Source organism: Melanaphis sacchari, unplaced genomic scaffold (genome assembly GCF_002803265.2).
Source record: "Melanaphis sacchari strain LSU unplaced genomic scaffold, SCAv2.0 Contig122_pilon_pilon, whole genome shotgun sequence".
Classification (NCBI taxonomy): Eukaryota; Metazoa; Arthropoda; class Insecta; order Hemiptera; family Aphididae; genus Melanaphis; species Melanaphis sacchari.
Window position 1 is genome coordinate 942772 of NW_020270484.1, and position 26676 is coordinate 969447.

Sequence of the window (26676 nt, forward strand, 5' to 3'; positions counted from 1 at the left end):
ATTATAATAATTAATAATATATTATTATATATAAAAAAAAAAAAAGTTTTTTTTTTTTTTTTTGTAAGAGTATAGCGTATTAATACAGTTAATGCTAATAAATAATAATTAATATAAACATCACAGCTATAGTGATCATATTAAAATAACGCACTGCTCCTGATACCTATTATTATTATAATTGTTGGATGCCGTCCAGTGGCGTGCCCAGGAATTTTCAATGGGAGATATGTTATCTTATCATTATATTATTATCTAATTCACTTATCAAATATTTTAGAAGATTATGAAAGTAGAAATAAAGATGCAAATAGCGTTTTTAAAAGTTGAACTAAATTATTGCAATTTCACTCATCATCTTATTCACTAGACATATTCTAAAATGAAACTGTCCAATGTGTAGGTATTGATTGAGAATTCGACTTTGTTCAAATTAAAAGTAAAAGGGCGTAGAGATGGTAATTTTTGAGTAAATATTGCAACAGTGCAGTATTAACAGATATTTGTTAATTTTAATTCTTAAGTCTTAACAACAATATTATTATTTTTAATAACCTCGTCGATCTCGTCGATGAAATTAATTACATAGTGAAAGTGCAAGGGTTGCAAAATGTTCATGACTGCTGATCGCCGTTAGGTATAGTTGTATTTGTTTATAACTACCATTGGTCATAGCACTCATAACAATTCTATCGAAACATTTATCTTTTATTTATTTGGAACGCACTTATTTTAAATAGTTCGTACACGTGTCTACCTATTGGCTATTTTAATATAACTCAAAAACAGGTTTGAAAAAAACGTATTCGAGAACTAATTTTGAATAGTATGACGTATACCTTTAAGGTTTAATTTCTTAAATACTTCTGTCGAACGTAGGGACTCTGACGATACTGCATAACTCCCTAATAGCTGCAGTCATCATACACAGACCTTTATTTAGCGTGAGATGTATTTCGTTCTACAATATGAAGTCAATAAATTGGGTTAAACTTTACATAATTGTTATGATTTGAGGTTTGAAATAAAATATGAGTAGGCACGCTGAAAAAGACTGGAATACATTATTACATTACAAACATATTTATTTATATAATATTTTAATTGAATAACATCGATTTATATATTTTTTATACAAGTAAAATAAATAAAAATAAATGATTAAAGACACTAAAATAATGGTCTAGAAAATATATTAATATATTTCGTTATTAGTAATACTATACACTAATATTATTACAATATTTTACTAGAAATATTCGAAATATAAAGTACATTTCTCACGTTTCATTAGTTGTAATAATAAAAATATACATAAATTCATATTATATTTATATATCTATCGTCGATTTGACTATTATAGTATAGTAGTGATGTTGTAAATAAAACTCAATTAATATTATGTAACGTTAAATTATTTTAACTATATATGATATCTTTCAGTTCCGAGAAATACACCATCTCTAGTAGAACGTTTATATACAAATTCTTAGTAAAATAAATAAATAAAAAAAACAAAGTAACTACTAATTCAATAGCGACATCATAATAATTTTGTGTTGTGTAGGTACTTATATGATAACCGACACGGAAGATTTGTAATAAACAACAGGTACGAACAGACAAAATAAATAGACAATATATTTTCTGTGTTTAAATTCGTCATTTTGGTTTCAACAAAACATAGAATAATATTTACGTTACCCGTCTCAAACGGATGACAGCGACGGCCGTCGAGGCTTATATGAACACGAAGATCGTGAGTACGAGAATAGGGAAATAGAGTCTATATTCGTGTAAAAAAATAAAAAATTTATCGAGATAAAGTATAAACTATACATTTAAAAAATAGTAGAATATATGAGCTATAATGGGTTAGATGTTAGCACGCGTCACTGCAGATATTACAGATGATTTACGTGAAATAACAATAATAACATATAAAATGTGACTCGGGGGTTGGAAGAATCTAAACAAAAATAGTTTGTCAATGGATAGCACCGTCGACATTAAATTGCACGTATCGTATTCGATACTTTATTTTATGATAGTATATTATGTCTACGTACAAACGAGGAACTTTTTATGTGATAGAGATATGGTATGTACGCGCTTGTATCGATGTTGCACAGGCAGTGACTTCCCTTGGGGATTTTTTCAAGGTGATCGCCTCAAGAATAAAACGGGTAGGTGTATGATTATAAACTTTAGAAATATTTAACAATATTGTTTCTTTTCTGTCATTAGTTTTTGTCTTGTCTTTAATATAAAAATTGTTCAGCACTCCACTTCATTGTACAGGTAAACATTGTTTAAGTACGAATTCCTGCGGTGACGTACACGAATTTACGGAAATGGCGGTCGCTTAAACGCGTACACTGATGGAATGGTCTATATCGTCGGAGATAATAATAAACACAGTAATAATTGACGGCCAACGAATCGGTTTAAAAATAGGTTGTAAGTTATAACTTATAAAAATATTTGATTGGAGGTACACGATAAACGGCGGCCTAAGAGTTAAGGCTTATTTGAATGGCGCTCTTTTAGCCGCCACCGACATAACATTGTTGGCTCAACTCGGATATGTAACTTTTAGAAAACTATATATTATTATATCTACCAATATAATTTTAACAATCGTCGATGTATTAAAGAAACGTACCACGAACTAATATGTAACATTACGCTGCACAAGTTTAAATGAAAATCAATACATTCATGTATTTGTGGCAATCGGCCGATCTCTAATGCGTCATATCTGCGAGTCACGGATTTCGGAATTTACTTAAAATCATTAATACACTGGCCTTGGAAGAGGAGGAAAGGAATGAAATTAAAAACGTCTCTATACAACGGAATCATTTCTGTGACGTACCCGTACGTGACATATTAATAACATTATAACGAAACGAAGTGCGAGTAATCAATAAAATATTGTGATATTATATCGCATGTTAATCAGTGGCATAGTAATCAGTTCATATTTCCAGTGTTGCAAAATTTCTTTTTTTTTTTTTATAACGGATATTCAGTGTTCTACTATTTTGCGTCCCTCGAGGGCCTCCGTTTCACCTCTGATTGGTAAAAACGCGGGTAAAAGAATCAACACATATTTTTTTAAATTTTTTTTTAAACACTTCCCACACAATATTGACGGAGAAACATCCAAACCAAACCTATGATTATGATTATAATTGACACGCGGTAACGACTGTGACGATAGCCATCATTATATCAAAAATTAGATTTACATAATTGCTGGGTTTAACAAGTATTTACATATCTACTGTTTTTCTCGAAGATTTTTGGTCCGTTGTTTTCACAACATCGAAATTAAGCCGCCGGGCACAACAATATATGACGTATATATTTGTAAACTATGAATAATTACACTATATCCGCATAATACATATAATATATACCTAACGCGTCGGCTAATGGAAATATGTGTAATTGTCGTATGGTATCATACTCGACATGTAATATTGTAATTATTGTGTATTTATATTATTATATTTATACAGACATTATAATACGTATTACGTGTACGACGGTTTGTCAGTGTGGGTAAGGTTTATGAGTGTGTATGCACCTAGGCGGCACCTAGGTGCCCAAGTAATATTGTTATCGTAGAGAATATGAGTGACGACCGCGGCAGTCAGTGGTGGCGTTGATGGTTCTTCTTGAGGAACGGAGTCAGCAGCCACGTGGAGGCGCCGAACAGCAGTATGACGCCCATGCCGTGGAACACCGGCCTGTAGGAACCGATCGTCTCGAATATGTAACCGGCCACGGGCGGCCCGATGAGTTGCACGAGCCCGCTGCAGAACAGCGATATGCCGTACGACGACGACAGCCGCTCCTCGCCCAGCATGTCGACCATTATGACGGCCGTGATGCCGACCACGACGCCGGAACCGAGCCCGAACGCGGCGCACGCGCAACACATGGTCGGGTAGTCGTCGGCGAACGGGAGCACGAACAGCGCGACGCCCGACAGGACCAGCCCGCTCAGGTAGTAGTACCGCTTGTCCAGCCGGATCCAGTCGGACAGCGTGCTGCCGCCCACCCGGCCGACCAGGTCGAGCACGGCCACCACGGACAGCAGGTACTGCGAGCTGCTCTTGTCGTGGCCGATGCTGATGGCGTACGACGGCAGCAGGATGGCCGAGTTGGTGTACCCGATGGCCGTGGTGGCGTTCGACACGAGTATGACGATGAACAGCGGGTCGGACAGCAGCTGCAACGCGCCGGCCACGGTTTTCCGGCGGGACGACGTCCGCTCGTCGTCGGTCCCGTCGTCGCCGTCGTCGCTTCTCGTCTCCGCAGACGGCAGCGGCGGCGGCGACGACCGTTCGCACTGCTTGTCGGATCGCCGTTTGTTCCGCTTGTCCCGCCGCCGGCGGCGCCGCTGCTGTTCCTGCTTCTTCTTGGGCTGCGAGTCCTCGTACAGGCTGACCAACGTGCTGCCGTGGAACGGCGTGCTGACGTACCGCAGCGACGACAGCGACGACGACCCGTTCGCGCCCCGGAACGCCGGCGCCAGCAGGTTGCAGTGCTGATGTTGGTAGTGCAAGTTGTGGTCGGCCGCGCCGCCGCCGCTGGTGGTCCGCAACAAGCCGCAGCTGCTGAACGCCTGCAGCGGCTTCAGCGAATCGGAATCGCCGCCGTTGTTCACCCGGACCGCCGACTTGCTGTTGACCGCCGCGATGACCGCCACGCCGCCGCCGGCCAGCAGGTACCGGTCGTCCGTCGGCACTTTGACGCTGGACGCGTTCAGCTCGTTGACGATCACGTAACCGTTGAGGTTCTGCGCCAGTAGGGACACGGTCTCCTGGTGCCGCCCGTCCTCGTCGCCGATGTCATCGCCGCCACACCGGTGTAGTTCCGTCAAGCTTTTGCCACCGGTCACCGAGTTCGCCGCGGCCAAGGCCAGGGATACCGACGACGCCGCCGCGTCCGCTTCGCCGCCGCTGTCCAGCCCGTCGTCTCCGCACTCGCAATCGTCCACGTACTGCTTGACCATGTGCTGCTCGACCGGATGGTACAGCATCGCGCCCACCCAAACGTTGAGCGTTAGGGCTCCGAGTATCAGCACCACCTCCCTGCGCCACACACACGCACGCACGCACATACGCACACACACGCACACACACACACAGAGCACACATGTATTTACGGGGTGGTTTTTATGGTTTATATTTGGCATGATGAAGGGTGATGGGTGGGGGTAAGGTCGGGGTGGAGAAAGGGATCGACGCGACCCGAAACTTCAAACGATTTATATAAATATAATATGCAAGAGTTTTCGGACCGTTTCGGTTTATAGCACTTGAGCGTACGCATAACAATCATATTAATATACATATATTATGTTATAATATAACGTAGTATACGACACGTGTTTTGAGGGGGGGAAGGAATTTTGTTTTTGTTTTTGTACTTGTAACCGTAGTTGTCGATCAGGTAGCCCAGGAACGGCGGCAGGAACATGGAACCCAAGCAGCTGCCAGATATGGCCACTCCGTTGGCGAACCCGCGGTACTTGACGAAGTACGACGTCACGATGAATATGCCGGGAGGGAACGCCAGGCCCGCACCGCAGCCGAACATCATCCCGTAACTGAAACACGCAATAGTCCGTGGCCGTTAGCAAAATAGTCAACATTCAAACATTTTTTAAAACGCGATAAAAAGAAATAAAGGCATAAAATCACTTTTAAATAAACCGTTAAGTTTGTTTATGGACATTGCTGAGATTTTAAGAAGAAATTAGATCTTGAAGTATAGCACATTGTAATTAGCGAGTCGCTTCGATTGATAGGTTTGTTCAGAGTCATAAACATTTAGATAACACACAGAAATATATGAATTTTCTGCAATATAGATAGGTGCTATCCAGTTGCCGTCATTCAATAATGTATTTTCTGACCTAAATGAAGGAGAACGTGAACGGAATATTATTACTGCCATTAGTATTATTGACATAAACACTGCTACACTTTAATTAAATAATATAAATTTAATTTTGTGTTATTTAAAGTTTTAACATAAATTTATTTATTTATTTATATAAGTCTTTATAAACAGATTAATAAGTTAATTAAAATTTTTCAATATAAATAATAATATTATTTTATACCCGTAAGCTAATAAGTGTTACTACTGGATGACTTTTTAAACAAATAATCTCATAATATTTTTTTTCCTAATTTCTTCACATATGCTTATTGTGACATTTTGTATATTTTTCTTAAAAGAAAAAAAGAGTAATAATATAATTACGTGATATCGATTTGATATGATTTTTCTAATAAGATAATAAGAAAAAAAAAACCGTAAGAAATTCTTATTTAAATTATTATACAATAAGACTATCATTGAATCTACGCGATTGTTATGAATGAATACATTGATTTAAAATGTGTTGACTATTATATTTTGTTTGTATCTAGGTACTCGATAGCGTCTACAATACGTCAATGACGCGAATAGAATTTGTTACATAAACAATAATATTATCTTCAATATTATCGATATTGTTGTTAGTGTTATACTTAATGAACTAAAGCTAATTATTCAACTGCATCTCGTCAAAAACATGTAATGTGTTACTTGAATTATTTTCTTTGTACAGTTAAAGCGTCAACAATTTTTTTAAAATAAATAGGTTCATAATAAGTCGATACTGATATAACTCTGATTAGATTTAATTTCACAGGAACTACGTATAAATAATTTTAATAATAATAATGACGTATACACCGAATCTTACTAGCGATCAGATCATAAACTTTACATAGTATCAGATACACCATGCTCACCTGGGCCTAACAGTCTATTGTAATACAAAAGTTTTATTATATTATTTGTATACATGATATATCACAACAAATAACCGATTATCCTGTGCATGTATTGCATAGAGGTTTTATAATGTATCTAATAACTAATGAACAGTCCATATATAAAACAATCTTATATGCAAAATAATAAATAAAAAATAAATTAATGCAATTGTAAAAATTGTGATTAGTAAAAATCAAAAAATATGAACGTCATATAATATTATATTGTATACACACTATACACTATATACATTTATAAAATTGTATGGATTTATTATACATAAATGCTGTAATTATTTTTATAGATATTTTGAAAATGAGACATTGAGATAGCATAATTCAAAATTTCAATAAATATTTTAATAATTAATAATTAGTAAGGATATTTATACTTCTATAGGAAAATGTCGATAAATATATTATTATAAAAACCCAATAGAATCGGAAAAAACCTAAACAGTAACTGCTGGACTATAAATGAGAAATATAAATATTATGAGTACCATGGATTATAGTTTTTGTGAATTAAGCTATAAAATATATAAAAATAATAATATTTTATAGTATACCTAGTGTAGAGTCATATTTAATTAAAAATTAAAATATCAAAATTATGATTAAATCGGCTAATAAATTATTTAATAACCAAGTAAATCATATGTTTTTAGAATCTATAATGATAAAAATATTCGAAACTTAATTTGAAACAACTCAAAAAGTCAAAAATATAAATAATATTTTACATTTTTATTGCATATATAAAAATATAAAATAGTTATAATACTAAATAAAAGTAATAAAAATAGATGTATAAAGTAAATAAAAATTCATTATTGAAAAAATAAAAATGGGTTTTACATTCATATTTAATTAAAGACGCTTCAATTACCTATACTTATTTTGTAGTATAAAATATCAACTCCTATAATAATAGTTATGAATATTGATGATTAATGGTAAAATACGGACCAAAAAATGTATATTTTAGATACCTACTACTATACTATAATTAATGATATCAATTCATAATGATTTATTATTACTATAAAATCAAATGTATTATTCATCAAATCAAACCTTTTAATTTTAGTAACCTCTAACATTTCAACAGCATAAAAAATAACCGTCAATGGTATTTTATTGTTGTTAACAATATCATCTTTAATTATTTAATAATTTGTATAGTTATATTTTTTATTTTTTAAATAACAAAGGTATGTATATGTTTTCCCTTTTTAAAATTTTAATTAAATTCAAACATGGTTAAAAAAAAATAACTATGAGGTACATTAAATTTATTAGAAAAATAACGTTTGTGCACTGACATTTTATTGTATTGATGGGTGTAAAAAATGAATAAGCAAAGAAGAAAACACATTTTTTTTGGTAATTGTTGAGGTTTTTCTCATTGATAACACTAATTACAGTTTCAATATAAACATTTAATACTAACTAACCTGCAGTGCATACATTTTATTATAGTAATTTATAATAAGTGAATTATTACATTTGTTTTGATTATCATTAAGGATTTTCGCACTTGTTAATTAAAAAAATGTATAGCCGCGTTCATAAGATTATCTTGATATCATTTTTATTGTGTACAACATGTATAACATATCAAGTGTAAAAAGGTGATATATAAACTGCGCCCGGGTAAAATTTTAAAAATCAATAGTTAAATTTTTGCAAAATTATTTTTATTATATACTTAATTCATTACAACCATGTAATATGAAAAATTAAAATTAAATTTAGAATTAAAAAAAGTAAAATAATTACAAATATTTCAAATAATAAAATATTGTTGTTACAAATTCATCAATTGGAGTTTGACCACTAATTACTTTCTAGACGAAAATAAAATTTTTGTGATATTATTGAAAAAATGCACAACCATAGAGAGTTTAAATGTTTAATAAGTCGAAAGTCGAAACGAGACACAGCTTAAGTTGTTGGACGCAGTTTACATTACATCATTTTAACATAAATAAAATTTCGGACGCAGTTTATGTATGCCCGATTTGTCTATTTAATGTTTTTATCATGGTCAACTGTACCTATACCTTAAGCTTTTTTAAGAATCAAAAAATTTATCAATACATAGTTGAATACAAGTATAGGTTTATTTATAAAAAAAATGTTAATAAATGAAAATAATTAAATAAAAATATATCAAAGTTTTTTCAGTATTCGGAACATAAATGCATTGACAAACAAATAATAATAATATTGACAAAATATTGATTTTTAAAACTTCAATCATACTTATAGAGAGTAAACCAAAGATAAGATGATAGAAACACACGGTTTTTCCATTCATGTATATACAATGCTGTGTACATACACTTATTATTTCAAAAGCTATTAAAATTTTTTGGAAATATTTGTATTTTAATACTATCTAAAGTTATTACAAAACAATAAAAATCACTTTTCAATATTTGTTATGATTAGTACGATTTAAGTATTTATTTTTTTGAATGAATTTTTAAATTCCATATTCCAGAGTAGAACATTTTTCAGATTACCTATTTCAGTTTTTAAAAATGTACATGAATATTTATAAGTTATAAATTGTCGGTTTTTGAAAGTTTTTAAAAGTTGCACATTTTTCAAGGTTTGGGTACACCTGTGTTGTAGTTATGCTATACTTCATCATACCTTGTTAAAACTTTAAATATCTATACTTATAATTATAATTAACTATTCGTTCGAAATTTCATTTTTACGTATCAAAATACTCAGAAAAATAAAAGACGCTCTTGTTAATAAATTAAAAATGTATGTTATTATATGAAAAAACTAGTTTTGGAAATGATAACTATAGAAATCAAGAAATAAATTTTTTTTAATCGATGATATTTTGTAATTAATTAAAGAATATGTAAAGAAAAATATTTTATAAAAAATATTATACACTTTAAGATAATACGTTTTTACTGTTCAAATAATCATCCATTATATATAATTAAATAATGTTATGATATTAACTATAGAAAGCAATAATCATATTATGCAAATACGATCAAAGAAAAATACTGATTGAGTATTAATACATTTCTTTGAAATTAACGTAAAGTAAGATGATAATATTGCTATTAGAATTAAAATATTTTTGTAACTTACCTGAAGTATAAAAATGTGATAGAGTCGGCGAAATAACAGAGCATCAATCCCATAGAAGCTAAAGTGCCTCCGATTAACGTTACTGTACGATATGAATATATTGATGATAGGTAACTTGAAACAGGACCTAATATATACATATAAAAATATTAAATGGATTATAATATGATTTGTTTATTTAATAATCTTTAAACATAATACTATTATAGTCTTTGTATTAGTGCTTAAAATAAATGATTACCTATAAAATATTATCAATATGCATTGACACAACTCATTTAAATTCTTCAGTGATTTATGTATATAATAATATAATGTATATTATAGTTACCCATTCATTATAATTTTTTTAATTTATATCATAAAAATATGTTTTAATTCAAAAATTAATATTAAATACATTTAATAGGCTTTCTCGAAAGAACATTATAATAATGTACATGCAGTATAACACATTTTAATTAAAATAATATGTATTTCCATGTAACCAATTTGTACCAGGAAATAATTTTGTCGATATATTAGGCAACGTAGATGGATCCTTTTCAATGTCACCTACTAAATTTTTTTGTTTTTGCGTAGAATACAAGTGCTTATGCTTAAATGTAGAAAGCTTTTGCTTAAACAATGAATAAAGCAGCTAAATCCACGAAATACCACTCATACTTATTATTATAAATTATTTACGGAACCAATCCTTAAATTAATTATAAACTAAACGAACAACATGTTTATTAATAATTTTAATTGAATACGAATAAACGATGTAATTTATACTTTGAACATATCGCAAATAATATAAAGTGTAACAACATATAAGCAAAAACTATTCCCTTGGGTGTATCATACTAACATTTACCACCAATAAAACGGAGTAAAATATGATGATTTCATCAATTTCGGAAGTATATTTCAACATATACACAGTGCCCGTCTTACAAACCACTCTAACCCTCAAAACATTGCTCTAAACTCTAAATTCATTCCTGGAAACCCATCTAGAAGGTTAAAGCGAAATTGGAACCACGACCTGAAATTAAATAATTCTAACTCTCTAGCCTGTAAGTGTTACCGTTGGGTGATAACTTCGTCATGTCAACCATGCCAATAATGTAAATCCTCAAACATGCTTATTGCAAAACTTATTTATAGATTGTATGTATTAAAAATAAAAGTTATAAAACAAAAAAAATAAATAAATATTATTTGTAAGCATAAAACTTTTAATATAATAAGAACTAATAAAACTGTACAGACAGGATTCAGACGAAACTGAAGAAATTATTATCACTACAAAACTAGTAAAATATTTAATAATTAATTCATATATGAAAAATAAACGTCATTAATATTTTAATAATATACATTATCCATTAAATTATGTTAGATTATTTTATATTTGTCAAAAAAAAAAAAAAAAACAAACCAATTGGTAAAATATTTAAATTTTAATTAATTATTTGAAACTGTAAGAATTTTTAATAAATATATATAAAAAAACAATTTAAAAATAATTATGGCATTTAATATTTCTAATAATGATTAAAATATAAATAAATTAAACTTATTTATTTACTACAAAAATATATATCATAGAAAAAGATGATATAAATTGTATTATGTTAAGTATAAATAATATAATATATATATTTTAGTAATGAATAAAGTATCTTATGGGATATATATATATTTATGAGAATGTGGGTCATCAATCATTTTGAAACTTAAACAAGTTTTGCTCATGATATTTATAATTTATCAAAACATTTATTTTGTTTCCACTTATTATAATGATCACGTTATGATTAACGTGTATAATATTCAATAGATTATTAAAGACATTAAAAAATAATTCAAGAATTGTTTCCAATATTTCTGTCGTAAATTTGTACTTATAATGTACAATATTATATACATATAGTCAAGTATTATTGGTTCCAATTAATTTTACAATAGTAATCGATACACCAGAGTAATTGGCATATATCTATTAACTATATTGATCGTTAATCAAATTAAATCATATTACTACTAGCATTTGTTAATATAATAATTTAAAGTGGCTTGGCGTGGCGCGTTGGCTGCTACCAAATAAGTAACGACCATAGCTACTAGCTCCCGGATGGGTGACCACGCGGGATCATAGTGGTTAAAAACCTTGTCACACATACATGTGTTTGCTGTCAACCGTAACAATCGTAAAAAATACAACCTACCATACCAACCTTACCCCTTACCATAGTTCATAACCCCTACAAACAGCTAATGGTCTTAGAAGCCGGACTTAAGTTCAATAAAAAAAAAAAATTATTTTAAGGCATTATTTCTAGCAATAAAAACCCGAATTTAGTTAAAAATTAGTTAAATTAAATGATTTTTGGTAGAACTCCGTATTAATCACTTATAAATTACAACTAGTTTTAGTTTTTATCGTAATATAACATTTTAGATACTGTGCGGAGCGATGAATGTATACATTTGACATTAATGTGTGTTCTTTTTTTTTGTCATCTCCTTTTGGGCAATAGAAATGCTGAGGTTTTTAATTTTGGGGTTGATTTTTGATAGAACATAATATGTAGTAAGTATTTTGGTGTCCAAAGTAAAAAATTCTCAATTCTTTTTAAAATAAATGAATAATATAAAATACAATTAAAAAAAACTGAGAATTTTTACGTAACTTTAAATTTTCACCAGGAGTTTGATATCATTTTCTATACATGGTAAAATTTTAAAAATATTTAAATTTTTTCAGCCTTTTTTTCTATTGATGACGATAAAAAATTATTGAATAAATTAAAATATAATTTTATGATTTTTATAAATTTGTAACTATTTTCCATATACATAGATGAAATTTGACTTCATTTAAATATTCAAGCTTTAATAAAATAACATACAATTATTGATTTATTTTAGTATTTTTTCTTCAGGAAATGTTTATGATTATTGATAACTTTAGCCTCATTATAATATTAAATCGTTACCTACCCATCAATTTATTACATTTTTATGACATTTAAATTTCAATATAATTCAGTGAATTAAAAATTACGAATAGAGTAAAATTATTATATTACGCAATTTTTATCATTAGAAACGTGAAACTATTTAATTGAGATGGTTTATTTTAATTAACTACAATATGTATAATACTGTAGTTTTAAATAACGATGCGTCATCTTACATCCATCTATTATAAACACAATTATTAATGTGTTGGATAAATAAGCGTGTTTTTTTCTATACAAGATAGTTATATAGCATACTAATAAAATATAAATAATATTTACCTAAAGAACAATAGAGAAAATAGCAAATGGCGGGTATCCATGAGGCTGCGGTTTCTGACGCATGAAATGCTTCAGTGAACTCTACAAACAGCACTCCAAATGATTTAAGGGTACCTGGAATTAGCATGTTGACCAATGTGCTGCCCAGAAGCACCAGCCATCCCCATCCACCATCCGGAGGAACGAGTACATAGTTTTGACTATCTATAACAATATTATACGAACACTTTTAGTATAATATAGATTAATATATGAATAACTTTAAGTAGTTGCATTTTCAGATATCACCCATTGGTCAATGGTTATGAATGAAAAATGCTAAACATATCAATCGTGATTTTAAACTTCATAATTATAATTCGAATTCATAAATCTTTCTTTTTTTGTAGAAATTTTTAGTATATTTTAAAATGGTCAAAAAATTGCTTGTCAATAAAATATACATAGTTTATTGTTAAATAGAATTAGCACCTAATTATTGTACATATATATATAAATATGCTTAATGTAGGTATAATTTATTATTATGTGTTTATATTATACACATACATACGTTTAAAGTCTAATAATTACTAAATATATAATTTAAATACGTAATTATATAAAAAATTACAAACAAATATTATTTATAGATATTATTTCTGACTGATATTTGATGATTACTATGTTATTTTATTTTTAGTTCACACTATTATGTCTTGTTATTATATCTATCGAAAATCAAAATATTGACAGCAGGAATCTTATGAACAAATTCCTAGTTTTGGAATGTATATTTAAATATTACAACATATAATTTATTATACTTATAATCTTTAACTATTGTAGTAATAAATATATTTACATAATATAATCGATTAGTTTTAATTTTTAAGCACGTATTTAACTACATATTAAACAATATAATATGTTTGATAGTTTAATAATTTATTGATATATCTATTTAATTTTTAAAACAAAGATATTTTAAATCATTTGTGTATTTTTTTTTATTTTTTTTATTTTTTTGTTAATTTAAGTATTTACTAACTGTTGTTAATTTAAGACTTTCAATCGTTTAATTTAACCATAATAAAAATTAATTTATTCTTAATTGAGTGAACCCTATTCACTCAAGTTCTTATATCGTTAAATCAATAATGATACGTAATAACAGAAAATTTGTATTAATGAATTTATAATTATTTAATTTTATATAGTATGTCAAACATCAACGATCAATCAATTTTAATACATAATTTATAAACGCGTAGTGATATATATTATATATGTTATTTAACGTAAGACACTTATTAATTAAAAAAATTTATGTTTTTGAAAATATTTATTTTATACAATTTTAAGTCGTTATAAAATAATATTTTTTTTCCATTTTTTACGATAGTGTTTTAATTTTTATTCTTTTGATTTTATAATGACAATATTCATTTTGAATTCCATTAACCTAAGCAGAATATTATTCAGAGTATTTAAATCAAATATAATTAAATTTCAAACAATTTCTTTATTAGTTAAGGTCTTAGAAGTTATTGCATTTGCATGTTTTTTTTGGGCTATTAAATTTATTGACAAGTAAGCTTAAAATTCATTTCACGTATGAAAAAATATTAATAGTTTATAGTGCATAATTCTATATATTTAATAATTTCATATTTTTAAGAGCATATTTAATATAAATGATATGCTTTATACCATTTAAAAATTTGACATTAAAAAAAATAAAAATAATTAATTATAACGAATATTTATTTTGAGAATTTTCACTAGGTTTTATTGTATCGTGTTTTTCAAATCCTTAATTGACAAAAAATTTCCCGTTTTTATTAATACAATATATTTAGTAAAAATTATAAAATATAAAAATAAAATGAATAAAACATTTGTATTTATAAAAATTCTATTACTTCTCTCAGTTCATTTAAATACTCATAATTCATAAATTATTCATTCAAAATTTAATTTTTGTATATCTAAATTCTGCTTTAAAACAAGGAATTAAAAGTGTTTATCGTAGTTTAAAAAATAAAAAAGTTAAAAAATATTAAAATAAGATATTTGTTTCAGAGAAATGTTGTTTAGAAACGGCTTAAAATTATGTAAAATAAATATTTTTAAATACATTAATAGTTTTTAAAATAACGAATATCATACACTAAATGGATCACCTGATATATATAAATCTAATAACAGTTTTAATAAATGTATAACTAAAAATATTTATTTAAATAAAGATAATTTTAATTTAGTTTAATATTGCTTTTGTATACATACATATTGAATTAGTTTTGTTAAACATACATAATATTGTTGATACGTTTATTATTTATATTACATATTAGTTTTATAATATATTTATATTATGGCAATTATATTTTTGAAATACAAGTGCACATAAACGCAAAATTGTATGTATTAATGTAATTAATGAAGCTTTTAACAAGCAATTTCAAAAGTTTATAGGTCTGCCAAAAAGTAATTACTAATTACTTATTAATTATCACCAGTAGTATGTATTCAAGTTGAAAGTTTAGCTCGTATAATATAATGTAGTTTATTTAATAATTATTATTAGATCATTAAATGAAAAGTCCTTTTTTTTTTGGCACATTGTACAGTTTTCTCTCTCGAGTCTCGACAGTATCAATTTTACCCGTTTATTACGGAATTTACGGTTGTTTTTAAAAGTTAATATTCAAGGTAGGAATGACCTTCATTAGGGACATTGGGGTTATGTGTCTCAACGAGTATTTTTAAACCTAATGAACGACATGACCAAAGGTTAGTCACTAGTCAGTAATAATGTAGTATCTATATAGTATTAGAATTTAGTACACTGACATTGGCAATGGTTGTACAAGTTGTCCCCTCCCACACACACGCACACACGCACACACACACACAAACACACACATTGCCGGTCCCATGATAAACAACAAGCGTCCAAAATAATAGCGACTGCAATTGATTGAAAAGTATAAAAATATTATTCAACAAAGCCAAAAGTATGCGAAAATTATTGGGCCAGTTAAAAAAAAAAAATCATCGTGTTATTGATCCTTAACCTCTGTGGTGAAACGCGGCCAATAACAGGACATATACACACTCATGTGGATACATAACTTAAAAAAGTATTCTTTGGACACGCTATTATATTTATGTGCAATATAAAATACATGTTTGGATGATAAAAAAGGAATGTAGAGAAATTCGTACCAACCATGGTTAACGCAGCGTAATGTCAATACATCATATAATTGTCTAAATAGTATGTAAAAGATATAAAAAAAAAACCATTAAGTTTAAGGTACCTAAAATAAAACATCATACTTTTTGATTTTTTTGAAGTAATTTACGCAAGTTTGAATTACTATAGAACGCGCGTTCTTCGTAATATTTAGTATACATGAATAATTTGACAACATTTATACGCAAACTTTTAGTCGTGTAACATAATTATCAAAGAATAGTATATCATTCAAATCACCTGGGACAGCTTCTTCTTTTCCGGCCAATACTTCGTGGTCGTCTTCTTTGGGTTTCTTCTTTAGACTCATTATTGCTTAGTATTTGGGTAACGATACACTGAAACAAAAAAAACAGCTTATTATTATTATCAACTGTAATATAAACTCTGTATATTTATATTTTCATTTTTTTTTTAAATTTGAATTTTTTTTTGATTGTTTATCTGTTTAAATAAATATAACAATAAATTAATGTGATGAAAGAAAGAAAAGATATGTTTCACAAAATTAAGAAGCCCCTTGGTTGACATACTTCTACATATTTTCATTTTAGTAAAGACGTATTTAGTGATGTGATGTATAATATATAACGATATTCTATAGCTATTATAATTCACTAAAATAATAAGTAACAAATTCCAAAATAATAAATATAATTGATGTATCGTGATGATATTATGAATGAGTGTGAATCATTTTCTGTGACATTCACTTATGCAAAAATTGTCATCAAGTTAAAATAACTTAGTTGTTAGTTTTAGTACACAATGAGATTTTTTAAAGTTTTATTTGAAATAAGATCACCAGAATGTAGTAAAAAATTTTTATCAACTGAATGACGTTTGTTTCTGCAACAGTGATGAATGATTGTCAGATAGGTTAAGCGAACAACTGTGCACACTGCACATAATATATATTATGACACAATCTATTCTTGTTAAAATTTACAAAACTGTTTTAAGTAAAATAAAATATAAAATGTATAATTGGTACCTAATTTATTTTCGATATAGATTTCAGACGAATAACACATTTACCGGTTGTGTTGCACGAGTCGGTTAATGATATTATAATAAGGCTATAATATATTTTTTTTCAACAAATAGGTATCTATAAATATATTTTATTTTTTAATCGCCTCAGTAAATTATCATTTGACACATATTTGGCGTTACACCAAAACATTAATTCTAAAAAGAGAAACATTTGTTATAACTCAATAAATATATGGGTCAATATGATCAAGTTTTATTTGAAGGCTTTCTTTAAAAAAATTTATCAGATTAATATCAAATTGATTATTGATTAATTTATTTTTAGTATTAAAATTAAGATTAAAATTTGGTAATTTTTTAACATTTTTTTTTAAAAATGAATAACTTTCATTTCAGCTCTAACATTGTTACAAAATTTTGAGTGTTATAACATAATCAATAAATATTTTTTGATTCTAATTATTAAGTACCATGAATCATAGTGTATTAACGGTATATTCATGATGACATATACAATTTATCGTATGACAGCTAATTAATAAATATTTGTATAACAGCGACTTATTATAAAATTAGATAACATTTGAAGTATTAATATTTTAAAAAGCTATTTTTGGATAGTATACTAATATTTACATATATTGTTATTTAAATCGTTTCAAAAACATAAGTTATTTATATACTTAAAAATAAAATTATTAACCATAAAAATATACTATAAAAAATGCTTCATTGCATACCATAATATAATTTAATATAATCAGCAATCTATAACTATATATTATAAGATCTAAAAATGTAATGTTTTCTGAAATAAATGTCGTAAAATATTATATCAGTTACCTCATAAATATTTTATAAAACATCCCTACGAAAATAAAAAATTGTTTACAATTTGTAATTCTTAAGATTTTGTAAAGAGATGGTTATTGATTAGTGAAATTAATCTATGAAATATTTTTATCAATATACAAACTATATCGTGTATACTTATTTTTATTATTAATCCTATTATTATAAATTCTAACTACTAATAATCAATATTAATATTATATTATTTTTATTTTTTAAAGCCTTTTGTTTACCAAAACAAGGATTTTATCTTTTGTGATACACAATACAGTGAAATATTCATAAATTAAAAATAAACATGTATATTTCAAGATAATTTGATAAAAAATATTATTATTAAGACTGTAATGATAATAATAATATATTTAGTAACTAACAAATATTACTAACAACTTTTTTTTATTTCAAACAGACTAGGGTTTGTTATACAAAACTAGTATTTGTATTTAGACTAATAAATTATTTATATCAAAATCAGTATTATTAAAGGATATATTTTATTTTTGCACCAGAATCAAAAACTAAATTCAATAAGACCTAATGGACACGTAATGTTTTGTAAGGTGGTTTTATTTCGACATTTACTATCGTAGATAATGATTTATAATAATATTGAAATATATTGTATTTCTTTTCATTTAATAAGAAAATTTTTGTTTAAAAGTAGAAACGTAAATTAAACTATATATTAAGCTTAAAACGAGTACTGGTGTATGCAAAAAAACGATATTAAAGTTTTTTTTTTTTAAATGTCACAAGAATCATCAGACATCTGAAGGTGAGGCTAAGTACTCGTATATAAAGTTGTTAATTATTTTAAAATGCGATAATTGTCAGAGTGGTTTGATATTGAATTACTTACTTACTTGGTGTCTCACGGCAGTGTGGGTACTGCATTTTTGATATTTGAGATAATCGAGTTTCCATATAAGCACGCGTTATATATTCACAATATATATATCCAACTATATTAATATTATACGATTATGACACATCTCATTTATGGAACATCACAATGGTCAATCATACAGATAAAATAAGCTCATTCCAATATAATGCACACGTGATCAGTGCGCTGTTTATGTTACAGTCTATACAACGGAAAATGTTTATAATCAATATATGTATATATAATTTTATATTTACAACCTCCAATGGCCTCGCGGTAGACAGATGTGTATATAAGTCTATTGTCGTTTGCCCACTATAACTTACTGAAAACGCATTAGATATTATATAGCTGATTCGTGTTCGAGATAAAAATGTAATGGATATTTTTAAACATAAATCACACACATAAGGGAAAGAGGAAAAAAATTGTAACCGTGAGACTTTTGAGTTGTTTGAACCAAATAATGGTATAGGTATATTGTATATAATATATTATATTGTTTTTATTTTATTTAGTAAGTACATGACGGTATATTATAACATGTAACGAATATATGCTGCACAATACACCTGCAATGTAATATTGAATTTCACAGTCATATAGGTACGTGTATAATTACGTACTATATATAAACATCGTTTGTACATAGTTTGTAATAATAAAGAATTCGACAGAGCACAATTATTAACAATGAAAGAAATTATTTTTAATTTACGAGTTTTTTATTTTTGCATAAGTAATAACATTTAGCGTTCGTATACGTAGTTTATATTGTATTATGCATTATATCAACTCACGAGTCATCAGTGTTTATTGGTGCACGGCTAAATACTCTAATGAATATTGTCCATAAATAGGTCATTGAAATATTTTTAACACGAGTGCAATAATATACTTACAAATACAAAGATTTCGTAAATGTCAACTACATATTATCGTTATAATACGTTATATTTTTCAATAATAGTTTAACGTATAATGTAACAAACGTATTATCGTCGGAAAATTTTGTAAATAGGAAGACACTGCGTGGTCGGGGTGTACTTGATGTATGTGAGTGCTCGATAAAAATTTGAGCTGAACATCCTAACCTGAACAAATACCGAGGAAGCTTTACAAGACTCTGTAAGCGCCGATGCGCCCGCGTGTGTGAATCGAATTCTAAAATCCTAACCCGTGGAAATAAGTAATGACTTAAGTCATTACTGACTCGTGTTCGAGTTCGTGAGTATGATACACTTCGCAACTCTGGAATTAAACTTATACGTGTACTGCAGATTCGTCTATTTTGTGCATATCGTATACAATAACATGTTTATTATTATAAAAACTTGTGACGATTAATTTTAACCAATTACTTGCTCGCATCCAAGCAACCATTCGGGAATCAAACATTATAATATTAATAATATCGCTATAAAATCGAAAACCAACAGCTGGTGATTCCTCCGATATAAGATAATTTATAAGTACTGTGTTACTATAAAGCATATAATATTTTAGCAGTGTTTATTGAGTTTATTAACGAATCAGTCAGTTTAAGCTGTTAATTAAAACATCCTGTTACACACGAATTAATAAATTATAAAATATATTAGACGACATAGGTACCTATATATATTTAGTACTCTACGTGCGTATATGGTATATCGTACACCAACATTGTGTTTATACAAGCGTCGTCGTATTAATTATCCCTTTGAAAATGAAACAAACCGTTTCATTGCGCACAATAACATTTCGAATACGATTAAAGTAAAATCATTGTTGTTATGCAAGTCTGTTATATTAAACTCGCATAATGATCATAAAGATAGCAAATCTAATAATCGTACTTACAACATGGAATGATGATTGCTTGTTTTATGTATAATGTCGATTGAAATTAAATCATCCGTAGATCTCAAAGGACAGAAAAGCATCTAAACCGACTAAAAATTATATCCGCGCAAGAATAAAGTGGTGTGTCCATTGTATCGTGGAATATAGCATTTTCCTACGAAGATTAGAACCGGATAAAAGTGTATTTGCTGGTACAAATCGTCGGTTTGCAAAATGTGCATTACACAGAGTTTGAACGGTAAGAAAACTAAGTCACTAGGATTTCGCTAAGTACGCTAAGTCCAATACGTCTGACGTATTTTTTTGTCTATAAATTCGAAAAAAAAAAAGTAGTTTATTTCAAATCATCTGACACTAGAAGTACGTAAGTCTCGAAACGTTAGGACTGTACGTGCGTCGTATAAGAAACTTTTTTTTGAAAGAAATCATCGCTTGACCGAAGTCAGCCCGTGCGTATCGTCTCGAAATACCGACCGTTCTCAAGATGTCACATGTTCTGTATTCCGTGCAATGCGTATATCTATAGGTACTCGTGGACGGATTAACAGTTGGAAAAAGTCACAGCACAATTTTTCATGCACGGCACTTCAATATTTTCCAATACAAATGTTGCTTTCACGCAGAATTAATATTTTTGTATGATTTCGTATCTGCAGTTAGATATACCTAGCCATTAAACAGCTCTTATATTGTTTAACCACGATTTATTGTTAATCCGGGTTTTTCTATACAAGACGACCCGCCAGCCGTATCGGACTTGGGTCTTATATTGATACCTGACCGATACTATCCCCACTGCAACGATCGATAGGTATCGAATTTTTCTCCGAATGCAACGTACGTATCTTACGCTATGGTCCTACACGCGAACGCGGCGAGCAGTGCGACTGGTAAGAAGACTACAGTTCGTATTTCGGCGCATCGGATGCACCGCATTATTGCGACGGAACAGCGTAGTGGTCAGAGTAGAAATCGCGCGGACTCGCCGCATCCGCGCGCTGGAGACACCCGAAGCGGCGCCGCACGTGCCCGCACGACAAAACCTAATATACACTGGCGTCGGATGTACTCACGGTCGAGCCGGTATATCCGCGAGCGCACCGCCGTCTCCGTCGTCCGCCGTGGCCGTGGTCGTGGTTCAGCGGCTCGTCACCGCCTCGGCCATATCCGTCGATGTCGCGGTCGTCTGGTCGGCGTCCCGTCGTCGGCGAAGGTGCATCGGCGGCGGGACTTTGAATAATAGTGATGCGATAACGCGGTCCGTCGCGACAGCGGTGATCGTGATGGTGGTGTTGGTGTTCGTGGTGGTGGTGGCGGCGATGGTATTGGTGGTGGAGGTGGTGATAGCCGTCGTCGTCGTCGTCGCCGTCGCCGTCGTCAGGTGCCGGTGCAAGTGCAATCGCTGTGGTCGTCGTGCCGCCGGTAACCCGCGACCGGGATCGCATCGCACGCGCCGCCCGCGTTACTCAAACAACACGCGGCCGCACACTGCAACTCTGGACGCGCGCGGACACGGGACCGCGCGACCTGTCTTACGGCGCTCCGCTGTGGACGTGGACTCGGGACGTCGTGGGGCCGCCGCTTCCTGTCGGTGTGCGCTAGCGCGTGCGCGTGCGAGTGTCCGCGTGCTAGACGACGACCGAGCGCGCCCTCCTCGCCGGGGCCGCGGCGGAGAGGGCACCGGCCGCCGATCGATATTAGACGCTATACGCGCCGCCCCGTGCTCGTGTGTATAGCGAGGCTACCACGACGGATACAATATACCTAGTTACGCTTCCGTGTACAAACCGATATTGTGTTTTGCGTAGGTGTATGCCTACCTAAATAATTGATTGATTGCAGAAAATGATATTATAATATCATGATATATTGCAGTGCAATGATAAGTGCAATTTTGGTGTGGACGCATATTTACTCGCTTGCGTGGGAACGTCGAACTGGTCCACAGACGATCGATTCGGTGGGTAAAAAATCCGTTTTAACCGTAAACTCCCGCCCACATACGATGAAATATGAATCAAAGCCACGTCTCCTGAAAAAATAATATTATAATACGACAATGTATAGAAGCATAAGCAATAAGCATAATGTAATATACAAGATGATTCACCAACCATCCTCATCTCCTTTTTTTGTCCAATAATGCGATTGTTTAAAATCTGATTTTTGGGATTTTTAAACGCAAGTATCTATACTTAAAAATCGTGTTTTAAAATTCTTGAAATTTTTTATATCACTTAAGGACTGATCCTTTTTTATTGAAAAACGGTATATTATAAAATTTAATTTGAATTATTATCAAGCCATTTTAAAGACTTCTTTTTTTATATAAACACTTTGATTTGAGAAAAAATTTATTCAAACTTCGAATTAAGTATAAGAAAATCAAAAAATATATCCACTAAATAATTTACAGTAAATAGGAGGGTTCTCGTTTAAAAAATAGAAATTAACATCACTACTGAACTCAAAAATTATTTAATAAACAAAATTTGAATAAATTAATTATAAAAGGATCCTAAATATCAAAAATATTTTTATTTACGTTTTAAACATAACTTAGAAACTTGATAAAAACGAGATAAATAACGATCAGAAATTATTTATTCAAACAAAGTATTTTTCGTCTTAACATTTAAAAAATTTTTAGCATATGCTTTACAGATCCTTTCAACATGTGCAAAGATCTCTCAGCATTAAGCTGCAGCGTTTCTCCTATAAAAATGATTTAATTTAATTATTATTTTAAATTGTATTTACAATTTTAATAGTATAATATACATTTTAATAATTAGGCGAATGAAATATTAAATCTAAATAAACAGACACTGTTAGTATAGAAGTCAAGCGGCAACAAATTAAACTTAATAAATAATAGTAATAATAAATTATTGTATTATAACATACGATGCAGCAGAATTTACGAAATATTACTTACAACTGTAAACAGCGACACATAATATTAAATACAAAAATTGTACAAATATTTGTGATGTTAAATTTTGTAATTTTTATGAAATCGTTAAAAAAAGCATAAAAAAATTAATTTTTCACCACTATTCAAAGACTAACATGTACAATCGTGTATTACATAGCAGAAATAGTGGTATTCGTGGATGATGCATATTCAAAATTTCAGTGTTTGAAAAAAAATCAACGAACAAAAAAATAAAAACTTAAATCTAAAAATAATATAGTACCTAATAACAAATAGTTTATTCATAATAAATATTTATTTTTTTTTTTTTTAGTTTAATTTGAAGTCATTATCCAACTTTTTTTTTAAAAAAGTTATATTTTTATAGTTACCATTTTTCGAAATAGAATATTTTTTGAGATTTTCAATGTATAAAAACTTATTTTATAAGTATTTAAAGTTAAGATGATTTGACTAGAGTAGCACAAAGGCAATTTATAGATTATTGATTCACTACTTTGTTCATCTAAAATTTAATATTTTTACAATTATAACTAATTAACTAATTGTCCTAATTTCCAAATTATTATATTCAAATTCTCACTAAACTATTCTGCTCAAGGATATGAAATTAAAAACTATGTTGTCAATTGTTGTTAAAAACATTAAAGAAATCTAAAAAATTAAAACAATACAAAATATTAAAAGTAAAATTTTTCAAAAATAGTATTTTATAATGACTTCAAATTATCTTAAAAAAATATTCTTCCAAAATGTTGACATTTTTAAATAAGATCACTGTTCAATTATTAAAAAAATATCACCATATAATATTTTATTATTATTTACTCATATACGTATATAGGTTTATGTATCATTAATTATGTTTAATACATATATTGATTAGAACGTATATTTATAATATACTAATTGCTTTTACTATATTTTATTTGCGTGTATACATTTTTAAACCGTAATGTATTAGATGTTATCATTTTTTCCAGTGGTATCGACTACTGAGATTTTTGTTCCGTAATACTTATACTTAATAAATACAGATTGAAGGCAATATCATGTTATACGGTGTTCTGTATTTTAAGTCAGCTGTCAGATCAATTTTAATTTTCGTGGTTATATAATATCATTTAAATTCGCTAGTCTGTGAAATCGTGTAAATTATTATAACGTGAGAATATTATTACTTATTGTTACAAATCAGTGTTACTTTGATTTGCGAACACATTTGATTTTCGAAAACGCCCAGCTTAGTTCCTCCGACTTGCTATTATACACGATCTGGGTCATATCGGATTTTGCCAACGGTCTAATATGACACCGTTATTTGTGCTCTGCGTAAAAATGTTATTTCTAAATCATAACACGCGCGAGTAGTTTTTTTTTTATATTATTTTCTAATTATGTCAACATCTCAGTTACGACGTCACTGTCGAACGAATTTAAACGATGTTATTTTAATTGACAATTCAACGAAACGAGTTTTGTATACACGTATGAGGCATAAACCAAATAAAATAATATAGATAATATTGTTATTCATAAAGATGCAATTAAATAAAATTTGTTTTTATCGTGCATAATATAATATACATATAATAATATATATTATAAGTCATAAAAATAACATACTTAACCTAACCTAAAAGAGCTGTCGTGTGTGTCACACACAACAGCTCAATATGCGCAATGCGCAAATGTACTAGTTGTAATAATAATGCATGAGTAATAATTTTAGTAACACAAACTATTTAGTTAACAAGTACAATTAGTATTTGTGCTAATATTATAAAAACCAGCTACAACAACAACTACAAAATGATAAACAATATTATTGTCATATGCATGTTATCTATGCACACATTAAACATAATAATATAATACATACACACAAATACGCAAAACGTGACATGTATAATATAAAAAATATAATATATAAAATTTTCACAATATAGAGTGAACTAGAATTTAGGTAGATACTTCAAATTATACCTGTATGACAATTAATTATATTGCACATTTACATTTTCAAAACCTCTATTAAACTATTTAGGAAAAGTTTATAAGTGGATACTTACTTACCTATATTAATGTGTAATAGATAATAATCTAAATAATATGGCAATACACTGATCATTTTGGAGTTCTGTTGTGGGACAACTGTATGATCTTGACATTGGATAAACGTGTGATTTATTATAAATATTTTATACCATATATCAAACCTATAGTTATACTCAGTGTGACGATGATTTTACGAATATGCTTAGGTTTATAGACGAAAAAATAGTTGACAGCAGAATAAATGTATTATTTAAAGGTTATTTTCCTTCGTTATTACATGTCAATAATAAATAATATTAACTATATATACTAGGGGTGGCCAACATGAATAGGTTCGCGGGCCACATAGATAAATACAAAGATACCAAGAGCCAAAATTTGTATAGACACATTTTATATAATTTGATAATTTTTTATAATCTAATACCTAAAAAATTAAAATTCATAATAATAGTACTTATATTTTGATTTTTGTAAATAAGACAGGAGCCGCATTTGACAATTACGAAAGTCATATGTGGCTTGCAAGCTGCAAGTTGGCCACTTATGATATATACTACACAGATAATATAAACGTGGTA

General features: G+C 29.5%; 1 protein-coding gene across 4 annotated transcripts; it reads right to left on the reverse strand.

Moving 5' to 3' along the window:
• Nucleotides 1-1373: 1373 nt before the first annotated feature.
• On the reverse strand, nt 1374-22641 carry LOC112590892 (monocarboxylate transporter 12-like). Of its 4 annotated transcripts, none has more exons than XM_025334487.1 (6): nt 22173-22641; nt 16758-16855; nt 13274-13477; nt 9981-10107; nt 5447-5626; nt 1374-5108 (listed from the first exon to the last, which is right to left on the reverse strand). In XM_025334487.1, exons 2-6 carry the CDS (start codon nt 16825-16827, stop codon nt 3662-3664), a joined length of 2028 nt encoding a protein of 675 aa, XP_025190272.1. In that variant the 5' UTR covers nt 16828-16855; nt 22173-22641; the 3' UTR covers nt 1374-3661. The 4 variants fall into 4 exon arrangements, with proteins under 4 accessions (XP_025190272.1, XP_025190274.1, XP_025190275.1 ...); XM_025334489.1 differs by lacking the exon at nt 22173-22641 and adding an exon at nt 21097-22018; XM_025334490.1 differs by lacking the exon at nt 22173-22641 and adding an exon at nt 19232-19400.
• Between the last annotated feature and the right edge of the window lie 4035 nt (nt 22642-26676).